The sequence below is a fragment of the Mercenaria mercenaria genome, chromosome 9 (genome assembly GCF_021730395.1).
Source record: "Mercenaria mercenaria strain notata chromosome 9, MADL_Memer_1, whole genome shotgun sequence".
NCBI classification, from domain to species: Eukaryota; Metazoa; Mollusca; class Bivalvia; order Venerida; family Veneridae; genus Mercenaria; species Mercenaria mercenaria.
The window spans coordinates 39672721-39689910 of NC_069369.1; the positions used below are offsets into that span (position 1 = coordinate 39672721).

Sequence of the window (17190 nt, forward strand, 5' to 3'; positions counted from 1 at the left end):
TTTATTTTGTTGGGTTTAACGTCGCACCGACACAATTTTAGGTCATATGGCGACTTTCCAGCTTTAATGGTGGAGGAAGACCCCAGGTGCCCCTCCGTGCACTATTTCATCACGAGCGGGCACCTGGGTAGAACCACCGACCTTCCGTAAGCCAGCTGGATGGCTTCCTCACGTGAAGAATTCTACGCCATGAGTACATCTAAATTTGGAAATGTGTGAAATGTGTGGAATTTTACCCCGTATCCCCTATTTCCACCACACACTTACATTACCGTTAATAAATCGTTTATTCTAACTGTACCTTTAATAGCCTAATATATCTATATGAATTAGAAATTCAGTATGCTTAGGAAGATATCAGTCGGACTGTGAATAAATACGTGCAGTTTAACTATTTGATACATGATCTTTCATGGTCAAAATTAATCCAGTGTATTATCTTTAAAAGGGAACTTCCCTGTATTTCCGGTTTATTTTATTCGTTAGTTTTAGAATAAAGTACTGTATATAACAAAACTGCAGTTGGTTTATTTAGCGCAACAATGGAGCATTATTTCATCACGAGCGGGCACCTGGGTAGAACCACCGGTCTTCCGTAAGCCATCTGGATGGCTTCCTCACATTAAGAATTCAACATCCCGAGTGAGGCTCGAAACTACATCGATGAGAGGCAAGTGATTCAAAGTCAGTGACCTTAACCACTCGGCCACGGAGGCCCCTCATCTATGGGTTTGCATTATAGATATCTGTGGGCAAGAACTTAAGATAGTAACACTTGGTAGCTGAACATGTTTCTCGGTATTGTATTCGACATTCTTTGGCTGAAAATGTAGCTTAACGCACACTTGATATTAAATAAAAATTGGAGATTGTCACTACGGGTCATCTAAAATATATTTAGTGAACCTTTTGGGTGAATCTTATCTATCAGTACGCGCATAATATAAAAAGATGCATTAAATTAGTTGTGGGCTTTTTAAGTCCAAGGACAAGGTCACCGCTGCTAAGTCGGTTCAATATGTGATATTTAGTGAATATATTTCAGAGAAACTAGGTAAAAATGGAGCCCAAAACTCATAACCGATTTAGGATGCATTATATCTGTTTCTCTAACGCAATGTATCAAACGATTTCGAGCTGATGGAAACTCACGATAGACATACAGTATCTGACAATGAAAGTAGTCACTGAGTCTTTAACATTCACTTCGACTCGAACTTTTTCAAATGTATGAAGTTCTATTTATAATATGTTTTAGCATTAATTTAACAGTATTCTTGCGTTGACATATCACCCAATAGTCTATCTCTTTCTTGTCCAGCATTGCAGCATCTTAATATCCAAGCCTTCAAATGTTTCCTTACAGTTTTGTCAAGAACGCAGAAGAGTATGCAGTTCCAGAAAGCTTGGCCGCTGGCACCATAACTTTGCATTGTAAGTAAAAAGTCTAGAAAACCCTTCATATGTTGTTGCTGCAAAACATCAAGATCGGCATATGTTGTTATAAAGAATCGAGTAAATCCCCAGAGTTTGAGCAAATAAATGACCATCCACACAAACACAAAGTTTTCGTCTTCATTGCGCAGCGTGTCTGATAAAGACGCAAGTTGTGAACTTTTGTGGTGCAGTTTCTGAAATATGAAACATTTTGCGAGATAATTGTTACGCTCATTTGATTCTTAGTTGAAATTGGTTCTCAGATAAAATTGGTTGCGAAATATTCCATAAAGTTTTCAAGTAAAGTCTGAGATTTGTTAACACACACTAAATGCTCCTCAAAACAGTGATTGGAAAATGCGCATTTATATGGGTCTTGCTCTCTACACTAATTAAAACGCTGTCAATTTAAATGTGTTTCACAAACTTCGACCATTTTACATTCCATGCCAAATCGCCATTACAGTATTGCTCACGAATACGCAGATTCCATTCACAATATCTGCTTTTCCCCAACTGTTTTATGGAACAACCCGAATTACTATAAGTATTACAGAAATGAATTCAGAATTGTTCCCGTTTTACACTCGAGCACACCTTTGCTTGGATTTGAAATTAAAAGCCTATTACAAACACAAATATTAACTTGATGAATTTTATATATGATTCTTTTTTCAAGAATTCAACATTATAAATGTTTAGATTTTGAATCACGATCCTTTAACTGGCCAATGATTCATGATTCTGTGCTTGTTGTCAATAAAAAACGAGGAAAATCCTCAAATCGATTAAAACAAATTATTTTAGAAATTAGAAACTTTCATTATGTTGAAGAAATTCCATACACATAGCAAACTGTTACCTAGCGTAATTTTCGGCAGGCAGTGACTCACTGCTTTCGTCGGCACTGACTGACCGGTGTTATGGTAGGTCACGTGACGTAGGAAGGTCACGTGATCGGAGGAGAGGTTCGTAGAAGCAAGAGGGGGGTTGGGGGGGGGGGGGGGGGGTGAGCTCCAGGCCATTGTCTCGGCTGAGCGATGGTCTCCGCTGTTTTATCTCTATAGCCTCTTTGACTTTGCGTTTGATGAGTCCACTTCCACTTGTCAGAATCTCGGTGTTTTCAGATTTGATGGTATGTCCGGTGTTTTGACAATGTCCGATCGCGTGACCTACCATAACACCGGTCAGTCAATGCTGAAGAAGGCAGTGACACACTGCCGAAAATTACACTAGGTAAAAGTTTGCTCTGAGTGTGGAATTTCTTCAACATAATGTCAAATCCAGAGCATGGGAACAACATCATCAGTTGTAGAATCTTTCAGTCCTACCAAATGAATAGGATCTTTGAAAGTATAGAACCCACAATAGAAAAATAATAACACGCTCGGTTTGATGGAGTCTGTTTAAAAAAGGTAATGGAAAATGTAACACCCCCAGCAGAATTCTGCTACATAGATATTGAGCGTACTCCGTGAAACCAGCAAATATACAGATAAGAAAGCTGAACAGCTGTGTCCAGAGCTCGAACTCATGACTAGTTATGGCATGAAACTTATATTATATACAATGTACCTTCATGAAAGCTGATATGCTAGATTTAAGAATGCTTACCAGATAAAATTTCAGATGGATGTAGAGGAAACATGCTGTTAAGTAACAAGCGATCTGCCATCCAATATCTGCTATATACATCCATGTCCGTATTTCCTGCGGCGGCAAGTTGCTCTTTATTCCACACCACACTCCGGTACCATAGCAGAAATCTTCTCCTAGACAGTCCTTGTGCAGCAGTATCAGAACAATAATTACTGTAAAATCAAAAAAGCAAATTACTTTAGTACGAAACAGTTACGGTATTTTGGCGAATCTTGATCGAATAGGTCATACTTGTACTTAACTAATTCAGTGTATGTAATAAAGCTAAACATCTTTACAATATTTTTCAAGTACAAAATTACTGACAAACTGAAATTAAGAGCTGTCACCCATGTCACTCTAAGAATCAGATTTCTTTGCTCGCAAGGAAATGTATTAAAATGTGACGAAAAAAATGTACGATTTTTTTATAATAGTAATGATACTTATAAGTTTAAAATTAACGTTCTGGAAAACCAAATTGCTGAGATCCCCAGTATATGGTTGCAATATGGACAAATGCTTACAATGCTAATGGAACCATAATTATACACATTTTCCCATATACGGTGCATATGGGTCCCATAAATTTCCCATATACAGTGCATATGGGCCCCATATAGACTTCGTGTCTTGATAGGATTTCTTGTGTTATGTTTGTGTACCTGCTAAATTTTAACGCGCATACGCTGAATAAAGTGCGTTTAAAGGCACGGTTTGCACATGCATGAACACTAGGTAAAATAATTTGATACATGTAATAACAAGTAAACATGATTTACCTAAGAAATAAGTGGAGAACACTTGGTATGTTTTTGTTCATAAATAAGAAAATCCCTGAATACTTGAATTAATAGATATTGGAACTCATCTGTCATGAATATACAGAATCATATTCAGTTCCAGCTTCAGTAAATATAACTCCATTTTCATAATAAAACACAGCGACTGGGACATTTATAATTTATGCGCTCTGGACAGACTTACTAAGCAGAGAAAAAGGTAATCAAATCTTGAGCAATACCCGGTAGTTTTTTTTTAATTGGCTCTATTCAACACTTCCTCAATGGATATCAGTAACAAAAGATAAAGGATCTTTTATTAACTGTTAAGTCTGATGTGATATCAATTAATTAACTGATAAATCACCGTGTATATGTAGAAACCTGATACAACAGATGAACATATAACCTTGTACAATCAGTGATTAAATTTTATTTGTTTTCTATGAAATGCAGTTGAAAAACTTCATCTCTTCATCCCATTTTTATTGCAAATTCATGAAATTTCCATCCAAACCTTGTTTCCTCAGATTCCAGTGATATGTGTTTTAAGTATTACTACATCACTATATTAATAGGCAACAATACATTCTACCGTAAAACGTTTATCTGAACTGTCATAAATGCTGCAAAGAAAAGACTGCTTTCAGAAGAAGAACGAAATATTAGCTCAGCTGATCGAGGCCGTTATGACGATCATAATAATGCCACTTTCTTTCTGTTTCCCATGGCAATACGTTCATTATCCACCGCCGAAGGCGGAGGGATATACTTTTGGCGTTGTTCCTTAGTCCGTCCGTCCGTCCGTCCGTATGTCTTTCCGTCCGTCCGGAGCCATATTTAGGAAGTGGTATGGAATACTTTGATAAAACTTCATATGCATATTCATCACTATAATGAAATGCGGCACGTCAAGTTTCAGTCAGATTACCCGGGTAACGCCAGAATTATGGCTCTTAATAGTTTCTAGTGTTAACTATATAGGGTACTATAAATATGACATATTTGACCTAGAACTATGAAACTTAGACTGAATTTAGATCATCATAATGTGGTAGTGCACACACAATTTCGCCAGGATCGCTTTATTAACTTCAGAGTTATTGCCCTTTAATTGTTTAAAAATCCCCATGTATGTACATAACAAACTAACCAATTGGTAGAATTTCATTAAACTTCTTTCATCTTTTCCCATGAACATTTATTAGCAACATGTGAAGTTGTGTTCCCACACCCGGAAACCCCCACCGCCCTGGTCACTCGCACTTCCCCCATATTTTTTTTTCATTTTTTCTTTTTTTTTAAACCTTAAACCTGCCATGAATATTTATCAACATGCAAAGTTGTACCCTCCCTCCACCTCGCTCCACCACCCAGTCACCTCCACCACCACGATCATGCAACCCCCCCCAACCCTCCCCCCGCAATTTTTCTCTCCATTTTTTATATTCCATCAATATTTTTTATCAACATGTGAAGTTTTATACCCTCACCTGGTCACATCCCCCTCCCACTATTTTTTTTTTCAAACCTTCCATGAATATTTATCAATATGTGAAATTGTACCCCCCACCTCCCACCCAATCACCGCCCACTTTCAAGATTTCTAACTTGATTGTGCTAAGGACATCTGTTCTTTTAAGTTCAAATGTAATAAAATTATTTGCCTCTTAGTAACATTCTTAACTTTTTGCCGGCTTTATTTCTTTGCCATTCCTCACCACAAACCCATTCGGCGGAGGATACCAATTCGTCGAATTTTCTTGTTTCATTTCATCTTACAATCAAATTTCGATCTAAATCTACTTACATGGAACTATCCAACACAGCACGTGATACAGCGCGTGCATGTAGTATACTTCTGTTCGTCGCGTTCTTATTATGACAGATGACCACAGATGTATTGCAATAACGGCGGTCCATAGGAAAGAAGCTAGATTCGAAAACGTCGTTACAAAACTTTGTCCAATACATAAGTACTCATTTTCTGTAATTTTATTAACAGAGGTACAGTTTTCAGCTACATGATCCTTGCCGTCGTGGGCGTATGCATAGCGCACGACGGCAGTTAAATTGCCGACGGCGGTAAATAGGTCAGCCAGTGTGAGATAAACAAGTAATTTCCTAGTGAAATTCTGTATTTCTCTAATTGTAAAGTATGTCACTAAAATAACAATTCCGCCAATAATAGACAAGCAACTACTCATCCCAGTCAGTACCAAGTTATATACAGCTAAAGTCACCGTTTGTCCCTCCATTTCTGAATGTCCGGAAGTTTTGATTAATAATTTTTTATCATACGAAAAACGAAAGCAAACGAATAGTGTACATATGTTTATGTGCTAATCAATTCGAGCGTTGAATGTCTGTACAGACATATAAAACATAATTTTATGAATCAGTAGTTCGCTTTTTTCACTGATATTCGGATACTTCGCTAGCTTCTCCACAATTCAAAAACCGCCTCTTCACAAATCTTTTCCATAACTTTATGATACACAATCTGACTAAAGTACATCTCCTATTACGCTACGCTTCGTTTAGAAGATCAAGTACTTAAGTCAGATTGCACTTACTGAATGAGATAAATTGACGTGTAGGTTTTATAGACTAAACAGTTTAGAGACAAAGATCTGATACCTGAGGTAGCCACAGAGGTCACGGCAGGACATTTAATGTGACCAGATAGTGTTCGAACTGGGTCGAGCCCTACCCAGCGAGCATGCCCATATCGGATACATATAAAGATATGTGGTCAGAATATCAGCAGATCGGCCCAATGTCTGTCCTATTTATAAAATAGTAACAGTAGTGATTAGTGTTATGTGTGTAAAATAGGATTGTTTAAGAATACGTTCAGGACCGGTTGTTCGAAACTTTAACAGGCATTGACTTTTATTAGCCTTACTCATTTGGCTTATCGTATGGAACGCCCTAGCTGATGTTGATATAGTGACTTTATGCAGTACATATACCGGTATATGAAATGCCTATACCTATATATACAGTGCTTATACATGTATATAAAAAGCTTAACACTGTACATGCGGTGCTTCCATCTGTATTTATATCCGGTGTTTCAACTTTATATGCGGTGCAAATAACATTATGTGCAAACTCTATTATGAGATCGGAATATTACGAAAGTTAACGAATATTGTCGAAAACATCCGACATAGGATATTATTCGAGGGCATTCTGCCTCTTCTACACCGGTTCGGGGTAGGCCTAAAGTGAGAAAATAAGGTTATTTTCGCGAAAATAAGATTTTTTTTTACGAAAATAAGCCATATTGTTTTATACACATTAGAAAGCACCACAAATATAGAGCTGAAATTATCGCATGTGCAGCTGAAACCACCGCATGAAAATGTAAACCCAATCCATATACAGTTGCAAGTACCACGTATACAGTAGAAAGCTTATCATATAAAGTTAAAAGCACAGCATATGTATTTTAAAGCATCCAATATAAAGTCAAAAGCAAAACATATAAAGTGAAAATCACCGTATATACAGATACAGATAAGAGCATCCCGTACACAGTTAAATCCGCATAAAGTTAAAAGTACAATAAACATTGTTAAATGCACGGCATATACAGATAAAGGCGATGCATATAAAGTTGAAAGCACCACATAAACAGTTGAAACGATCGCATATAAAGTTAAATATACAGCACAATCAGAGTGAAAGCATTGCATATGTCTGAAAGGATCGAATATGAAGTTTAAAAAACGCAGCACATACTGATGAAAGCACCCCATATACAGTGTTAAGCGCATCATATACAAGTATAAGCACTGCACATACAAGTAGAGGCACTTCATATACTGATATATGTACAGCATAAAGTGCTATTTCAACATCAGAAGACAGCTATGGCTGTCCATATTATCGGGATTACTTAATTTTTAGTAGTCATCCCTCTAACGAAGGGACGGTGACAGTCAAAAGTTATCACGCGGTCCCAGAACGTGTTGTTATTTGGACTAGGCTTTAGAAGACTTTAAAAACAAAGTTATTAGTTAAGGATTATGAGCACTTAAATGTCTTTGCAGTAAAATTAAAACACCGTACTAGTATTTCCCACAAAGACTAATATATTTTGAATAAAAAATTACCCGGCGATTAATTTAACAGCCTGTTCTTTCAAAGAACCGTTGGGCTCAGACAAAACAAAACCGTTTATGAATGTTTTTAAAATATCAATGGAGGGCCAACGATTGAGTAGGAAACAAGTCACTGGGCCAATGGAGAGCCAATTATAGGAGTAGGAATTTAAATAAACCAGTTGTTGGGACAATGCAGGGCCAACAATACAAGTAGGAAACCAGTCGCTGGGCCAATGGAGGGCCAACGATATGAGTAGGAAACCAGTCGTTGGGCCAATGGAGGGCCAACGATATGAGTAGGAAACCAGCCGTTGGGCCAATGGAGGGCCAACGATATGAGTAGAAAACCAGTCGCTAGGCCAATGAGCAGCCAACGATAGTAGTAGGAAACGAGTCATTGGGCCAATGGAGGGCCAATGATAGGAGTAGGAAACCAGTCGTTGGGCCAATGGAGGGCCAACGACAGGAATCGGAAAACAGTCGTTGGGCCAACGGTGTACTAACCGTTGGGCCAACGTTGCCCCAATTAGCAAAATGGCGTTGGGCCAACCACTGTCTGCTATCTGGGTAATTGGTCTCAAGGTGAAATAAAAAAAGGGACCATTTACACAATAATCTCATATCATTATTTTATTAACTTTTTACCATAACCTGGCAAATTATATTTTGAGAAAATCACAACCTATGATTAGATTTTTTTTCAAAGCGCCTAGGGGTTCAAGGGGGGTATTCGATCTACTCCTTACCACCAAAACAAAATGGCGGCCAAAACTGAAAATGTGAGTTTTTCTTACTTTTTATCTTTTTTAAGGATTTCTAGACCATGACACATGGCTATCAACCTGCTCCACTGTTTTTTCTATCTATCGGTACCTTTAACATTGGAAACAGTGCTGTAGTTTGTCTGGAATGCTGGTCATGGGATTTGAATCGATGGAAAATCCTCCGGTAAACACGGGATAAGGAATAGTGCGATTAGCAAAAATGGTCTTTTTTCCTTATAATTCAAATAATTGTGAGCTATTTTTCTAATTAGAAGAAAAGAATCAATATATATTTCCATCATGGTTAGGTTGGAGCCGATTAAAAGTCGTAATTTTAAATTACACAGTTTTTTGTCTGATGGTAAGGAACAGTGTACGAAAATAAGAGGATAAGGTGCAGTTCACTTCTTCAAGCAACTTTTTACTTTGCTCTTTTCAGAGACAATCAAGTAAAATTCTATTACAATAATATTTTAGTGATCATTTATAACTATCTCTTGCTAAATGTAGTAAGATTTAAAAGGTATCCGCCTGTCTATCAGACACGTGATGTACTGAAAGCCATAAGTTCAGCAAGTATTTAATATAGTATCCCTCGCCAACATTTAAGTACTTATAACTTTCTATTTGGTATAGCGCCCAAAGTCATTAATAACAAGCAATTGCCTTACAAAAATGTTGAAATATTATTTTTTTTGTCTTAAAAAACCATTAAAAGGTAAACCTACTTAAAATACAATGTGTTTTACTAAAGATAGTGAAAACTCAGCAACACCACTTAACTTGTTTAGGTGTTATGCATTCTTTGTAATTTTGCGTTAAAATACATACGTTATGCGACATTTAGGCGCACTAATTCACGATTTTATGGATACAAAGACCAGAAATTATTCATGGTTGAAGCTATAACTATGTATACGACTTTTCATAATTATGGTTAACTCTTACATTTTAAGTTAACGTTGGCTTAGAGTTATTAAGGAATATTACCTCGCGAGTTCGCTAGTAGATTATTGAACGAACATTTAACTGTAACAAAACATATTTAAAAACGTTGACAAAAGGCAAATCGCAAACATAATAAGCTCATAAAATCATAGATATACTCTTACGATGCCATTAACATATATATTTGGAAGAGCAATTTGAATATTTTATGTGTCCTGCTTGTATCTTAAGCTGCATTACAAAAGTAACGTAAGTATCATTGCACATAGGTATGAGAAAAAAATACATTCAAGTAAGGCTTAATATGTGGCAAATATGATTGTTATTTACCAACATTATGTATCTTATACCACGAATTTAAGAACATTTAATTATCAAGCTTTTCTTGGAAACATTTATGTCAATCAACAATAACACATATTAAACTTGTCAAAACTGATCAGAAATATGCTGATGGTAACGTATGTATCCCAAATTAACTAATAAATTCATTTTCGGGCATCAAAATTCGTGTTCAAGATTGCCATCAAATTGAAGCCGACCATTGTAAATCAAAAGCACAAATACTTACTTATTCAAATTAATTATTTCTTACGATTGTCAAATTAATTATTCGTATTTTCAAAGGTGGCTTTGATAATCTCGTTCTCTTGTATATTTGTAAGTGGCAGCTCTTATAACAAGTGCTTTTGTCACTGAATCCATGAATCACAATCACTAATGAAGAAAAGATAATTTTATTTGAGTACAACCACATTCATGAACAAAGCACCAACAAAAACCAACAATTCTACATATAAAATTTCATTCAGAGTTAACAGTTCTATTAAGTCTGTCTTTACTGTAAAGACTTTTTCAAATATATTAACAGTCTTGTAAAAAAATATTTCAAGATATATCACGGTTGGAACAAAACTTTATGCCCTTTTACTTGCAGATTTTTACCTTAACAGTAATTAAAGCTAGCTCTTTTACCTTTTAGCTACCAGTTCTACGGCAGCGATTTGTTTTAAGGTATCGATTTTAATAGATACGAAAATAAAGTAATATAAGGTCGCATACGTTCTTAGTAAAACTACAAACACTATCTTTTCGGTTAAGCCTGCGCCCGAACAACCAAAGCCTATTCAACAAACTAAGAAACAATCTCGATACTCCGAAAGAAACACGGTACATTTTCACAGGGAATGTATAATGTCATATTATACATTTCTTGTGAAAAAGTACTGTTTTTTTTTCGAAGTCTCGAAGTCCGTTTCTCGTTTTGTTTTTCTTATTTTCTCTCCTCCATTTTCTGTTTGCCAAAGGATATAATTAGCAGGGAGGTAATAGTTTCACTGTCTGATTCTCTCTTTTTAAAGTAGCGCACTGTCTTTAGCCTTCTCACATTCTCGATACACCTTTCAGATTTTAGCCCTTGATGTTACAATAATGTTAACCTGATGTGCAACCCACCACAAGTCAACAGTGATACACCAATAACCTATGTATTGTTACATACGTTACCGATCACTGTGCTATGGGTACCACGGGTATGCTGTTTCCATTCATTTTGTATTCAAAAATATGTTAAACATGTATCTTTATGCTAAAAACACTATGACATACGACCAATTCTGTAAACAAAACCTTTTTAGCAAGAAATTAATATTAAAGCATATATTATCAGATTTTAAAAATAGAATTTGCATGACGTGTTTTAAACAAAAATAGTGATAAAAACAAAACTTTTTAGCAAATTAAAACGCCTGAGCGTATTATCTTGGAAACTAGACTTCAAAAAATAAAAGAAGCCTCATGTTGTATAAAAAGTAATATATGAGGCATGAAAGGATAGATACGTTACCATACGTAACGTATGTATCAATAATTTGTACTGTGTTTATAGCGTACTCAATATGTACAACAACATAAATTTAATTGAAACAAAAAAATATAATTGTCATATAATCACAAATAGGTTTTACTTTAAGCTTCCTATTTAAACCGAACATTACCAGCGGAGCCCATTGAACATTTTCAGAAAAAGAAAACACGTCTTCAAGGACAAATGTGCGACTTAACCTGTGTGAAATCTGCATCTTACGACATAGACGATACAAACTGATGACACTGTCAATTAAAACTGAGTGACACTTTCTTGTTTATGTTATTTTAAATAAGATTGGTAACGTTTGTATCGATCACGTATCATTTTGCCATTTCTTATGCCATTTAAATTAAGAAGGACCTCTGCTTCATAACAGACAAATGATTGATGTATTGAAAATGCATATACTGTTTTGGCATGAAAAAACTACTCTTAGTTCAACATGAACTGCTGTGATTTTCAGTGTCTTAGAATAAATGTAACGTTTGTATCATAGAAAGTGGAATCTTTACATAAGGAAAGTTTAAGTGAAAAATATATCACTACTAAGTATATCTTGTATCAAATGTTATAACATGTAGTTGAAACAAAAACTAGAAATAACCTATAAAGACATAAAAACGATATTCTTTATATGTCAAGCTCATATATTCATAGTAGGATAGATCCATAACCAAAGTATTCCTTCATTGGCGTCATATCTGTTTTATTGTTTAGGAATCGTAATAACACAAACATACATATTATGATGCAGTTATTAATAATTAGGGAACATGTATTCCTTGCATTTACTAAAAAATCCGTCATTAACTATAAAAGCGGTCAAGCGTTGTGATTTTTTGTATAAAACTTGCGCATGGCGCCAGTAACGTATGTATCATTTTAAATTGTCTTTTGTACATTTTTTGGATTATGGATATGATAAATCCAATTGACATTTGGTAACAAGTATAAACACATATTCATTGGAATTATAGGATGTTTAATTTGCTTCCGGAGCCTATTTTTAAACAACCACGATAAGGAACACTCGATTGTTCATCATTTAAAACTTAACGATAGGAGGGTTTACACTATGGTTCATCTACAATATTAGTGTAGTTTAACAGCCAGGGTCACGATTCAGACCTCTTTAATTATAACATGGTATAAAAATGTCAACTGGTTATCTCAGAAATCGTCACCTCAGTGCAAGAAGTGGATAACTGCATTGACTTAAAGAAGGACTTATTCACTTTTTGCGCTAAGGTGACGAAATGATGAGAGAAAACTGAAAAATCCGTTTGAAAAAATTGCACTGCACCTTATCCTCTAATTTTCGCACACTGTTCCTTACCATCGGACAAAAATTGTGTTTTTTTGAAAATACGAACTGTGATCTGCTCAAAACCAACAGTATTAGATAAATATGTGGAAATATTCCTTCAAATCAGAAAAATAGCTTACAACCTGCGGTATATTAGGTAAAAAGACCATTTTTGCAAGTTGCACTATTCCTTATCCCGTGTTTACCAGAGAATTTTCCATCGATTCGAATTTCATGACCAGCATTCACAAATTAAAGTGCTGTTTCCAAAGTGAAAGGTACCGGTAGATGGAGAAAACAGTGGAGAAGGTTGATAGACATGTGTTATTGTCTAGATATCCTTGAAAAAGCAAAAAAGTAAGAAAAACTCACATTTTCAGATTTGGCCGCCATTTTTTTTCCATGGTAAGGAGTAGATCGAATACCCCCCTTGGGGGTTGCATATATGCCTAACTCGGCTACGAGCCTGCGATGTTTCATCTTCTAAATATAGTAACAAAAATTATGTCTAAAAATAGAATACACTAGCTATTATTTGGATACAATTTGCATTTATCCACAGTGTTTAGAAAGCCCGAGAGCTTGTGTATGGACTGACAAGAAATGAATTTTCTTTGAAAAAAATGAAAAGAGTAGTTATCTTCAAGAATGGACGTTTTGTTGACGGGAAGGTAAGATTAGTTGCCTTGTTCTTGCTCATGAAGCAAATAAGTTACATTTCTATTTTAAACTATGATAAATTTGTGACAATCAACTAACTAGCCACTAGATCAATTCACTCTGTTCGAGTCTATAAATTTCAATAGACTACTGACACTGAGTAGGAGCTCAGGAAATTGAAATTCTATCCATAAGCCACCATAATTCTGTAAAAAAGACTTGTGGTAGCTTATGGATATAATTTAAGTTTCCTGTGCTAATTGAGAGTAAGACAAAGACAGACACAGGGCTTCCTCATTTAGAAAAATCTAGTTGGTGCTTAGATTAAAACTGATAGTCACACAGCTGATTTCAGTCTACTCTTGTGTTGTCTTGAACCATATAGTCCCAGTGGCGTGGGGACGATTTGAGCATTGGGGGGGTGGAGAGGATGGGTTTGGGAGGGGGTAATCCCGGGTATCCCCCTCGCATCAACGGGGTCCGAGAAAAAATGCTATTGAGTAAATGGTGCAGCTGGCAACTTCTTGGACTGCTCAGTAGCTGCTGAACGTGAGTTTGATAAAGAAGTTACACACAAATTGTGAGGGGAGCGAATATTGAATATGATGAATTCAGCAATGAAATGTTTTGTTTTTTCCAGGTTATATCTGTGACCCACTGTTCTTCTTTGGAAGATGTTCTGTCAGATGCAAGCAAGAAATTGGGCTTTGTGGGCAGAAAAATCTACACTCCTCAAGGCGGGCTCATAGATGAAGTGTCACTGCTCAGGTAGGATCTTAGATCATCTATCAATCTGACTAAAGTACATCTCCTATATTACGCATAGGATCTGAAAACGACCTATTCATTGCTTGTTCTGACGGCTCTTTCGCTAGCCAATCACAGCCTAGCTTACAACATCTTGCAAATCTACATGTAGCATTGACTTTTGATATTTACAATTCTTATGTCGTAATGTATCAGGTAGCCGGTTAGCTCAGTCGGTAGGCCACTTACTTTGTAAGCGAGGGGTCCCAGGTTCGAGTCCTGGAATAACCGCATATTTTTCTTATCCTTTGACAATCGAACAAGTCGTCTGATTGGATAACATAAAAATAGCAATAATGGAAATCCAAAATATACAGAAGACGAATGTGAATGGGTCGTTCTCAGATCTTCGTTTAGAAGATCAAGTACTTTAGTCAGATTGATCATCTATGACCTTAAAGGCTCATAATGTTTTTGTTTGAAATATATGCTGCACAAAGTAAGATGTATACAGTATTTTGTTAAGACTATAAACATCATAATACTTCCTTCTCTTCCGTTTTCTTTTAATTGTCAGGGCACTCGTTTGGCCGTTTTTAGGGCTGAATATGGGCCCCATTCCCCTCATGAAATAATATGGGTTTTTTTCCCCTCTCAGAAGAAAATTCCCCAGATAATAGGTTGACTGTTTGATACAACTAGATATGAACTCTCTTTCAAGTTATATTATAGTGCAAGGTTACTTCTGCAATATAGTTACATTAGTTAGAAATGATTTAGAACAGTATTAATAAGTGTGAAAAGTAGTAACAGATATATATGGCTTAAAACTTCCCCTCTTTCAGTCAGGGGTGTAACTGTTTTAAGTTATGTAACCTATTTCAGTTACTTTTTCAAGCATTTTATAACCTGTATTAGTTATAAAATATTGTTAAGTCAGGTAAGTTATTCAAAAAAAGTACATTTGTATTTTTGCTGTTCTCACAAAGTGACCTTTAAAGTGAAATTAGTAGCAATAAGCATAATGGGATATGTTAAGAGTTTTATAGCTTTACATCTTTTGTGTAAAGTTTTATCAGCCTTGCGTAAAAAAATTTACTGCATAGCTGGAAAGATAAAAGTTCAAGGATTCAAGAAGTAATTGCATTAGTCTCATTCAAAATGAGGAATTGGCACAGGAGGACTTTGTAATATCTAATGATAACTGAAACAAGTTATGAAAGAATACGCAGTAACTCGAATGGGTTATAAACTGCGATAACTTGAAACAGTTACACCTCTGACTGTTTTTGTCTTAAAACGACAAAAAATTCCCCTTCCTGAGGGTATGGGTACCGCGCACCTGTCCCCAAAAATTGTCTAGTGCCCTGATTGTATAAATTGAAATAACATTGTTTTGAAAGTCTGCTTTGCATTGCACAGTCGATTTTTAGATAAAAGTTATCTACATGGCTTGTCTTAAAAGGACTGGCATTGAGGTTCACCCCAAAATTAATGTATCAAACTAACTTTTTAAAACAAATGGAATATGTTTGCACGTACTTGTTGTGGTGTGTATTTTTAGTGTTTTAATCTCTTTTTCAGGGATGACGATGTGGTGTATGTGTCTGGAGGGGAAGCTTTTAAAGGTACTCCATTTACTTTTATATTGAGTTGTCTGCCTTGTTTAGGACTTCAATAGTTATTCCTGACATTAAGACTGCTGTAGATGAACTGAAAATTTAGAGTGACTGTAATGTTAATTTGCAAAAATATCACAGCTTTTAATTTCAGCACAACGCAAATATCAATATTATTACATGTATATATTAAGGTATGTAGGTGTGACATTTAATTCAATATTTTACTGGTGATTTTTTTTTACTGATTATCTAATTTTATTTGTATGTCATAACATCAGGATGTATTTATGTATCCGCAGCAAAAATGCAATCTTTCTTCAATATACTAATATCTGATTTTCCAACAGCTATATTTCATGCCCTTTTTTACTCACCTGAACTTTGCTGAAGGTGAACTATTAGTATAGGTGGATGGTCTGGCATCCTGCTTCCTGTGTTAACATCTTGTCTGAAATCATTGATGAAAATTGATGAAACTTAGCCTTGATGTTCCTTATGAACACAGAATTCTGGTTGCCATAGCAACCAAAAGGAAACTCTTCTTCTCCAAAACTGCAAGGCCCTGGGCATACATGTTTGTTGTAACATTGTGGTTCCCTACTAGATCCTCTCAAATGATGCCCCTGGGTTAAAAATTAGCCCTGCCCAGGGGTCACTTGTATTACATAGACTTAGGGAAGAAAATCTTAAAAAACTTCTTGTCTGAAGCTGCAAGACCCAGAGTATAGACATTTGGTATGTAGCATCATCTAGTGGTCCTTTACCAAGGTTGTTCAGATCTTGCCACTGGAGTCAAATGGCAGTCACTTATTTTACATAGACTGATATATGAAAAACAATAAAAATCTTCCTGTCTAAAACGTCAAGGCCTAGAGCTCAGATATTTGGCATGTAGCATTGAATCGAGGTCCTTTACCAAGGAATCATATACCCACTTGAGACAGGTAAGCAGTATAGGTCAGTCATGGCCCTCTTGTCTTTATTTAAGGATAGTAGAAAATTAAAAATGGATCTAGTAGTGAAGCTATTATTGAAGAATTAATTTCTCAAAACACACAAAATACTGTTCATGATGCACATCATATAAAGTTTAGTTAGAAAATAAATTAATGATTTAGTAACCATTCTTCCCTTCCAGACACAACAGGAAAACTCGAAATAGTGTAAGAAAATTCCAACAAAAGAAAAAAACAACTACAATTTCCTCTTAAACAATTATCCTATGGTGACATTTTTCACCATTATCACCAGGAATGTTGAAGATATTTCTCGTATCAGAAAGTAAATAAAAACCATCAGTT

The 17190-nt window shown here is 35.7% G+C and overlaps 2 protein-coding genes across 2 annotated transcripts in view; one reads left to right on the forward strand and one right to left on the reverse strand.

The window, feature by feature from the left end:
* Positions 1-1012: 1012 nt before the first annotated feature.
* On the reverse strand, positions 1013-6364 carry LOC123543456 (G-protein coupled receptor 157-like). Its single transcript, XM_053551282.1, has 3 exons — positions 5668-6364; positions 3052-3248; positions 1013-1631 (listed from the first exon to the last, which is right to left on the reverse strand). The coding sequence occupies exons 1-3, from the start codon at positions 6113-6115 to the stop codon at positions 1266-1268; spliced, it is 1011 nt and encodes a 336-aa protein (XP_053407257.1). The 5' UTR covers positions 6116-6364; the 3' UTR covers positions 1013-1265.
* Positions 6365-13415: 7051 nt separating this feature from the next.
* LOC123546920 (BTB/POZ domain-containing protein KCTD9-like) overlaps positions 13416-17190 on the forward strand; it is a 46679-nt gene continuing 42904 nt past the window's right edge. Inside the window, exons 1-3 of the mRNA XM_053551283.1 lie at positions 13416-13531; positions 14161-14288; positions 15852-15895. Of these exons, the coding sequence (XP_053407258.1) occupies positions 13484-13531; positions 14161-14288; positions 15852-15895 (220 nt within the window). The 5' untranslated portion in view covers positions 13416-13483. The remainder of the gene's footprint in view (positions 13532-14160; positions 14289-15851; positions 15896-17190) is intronic.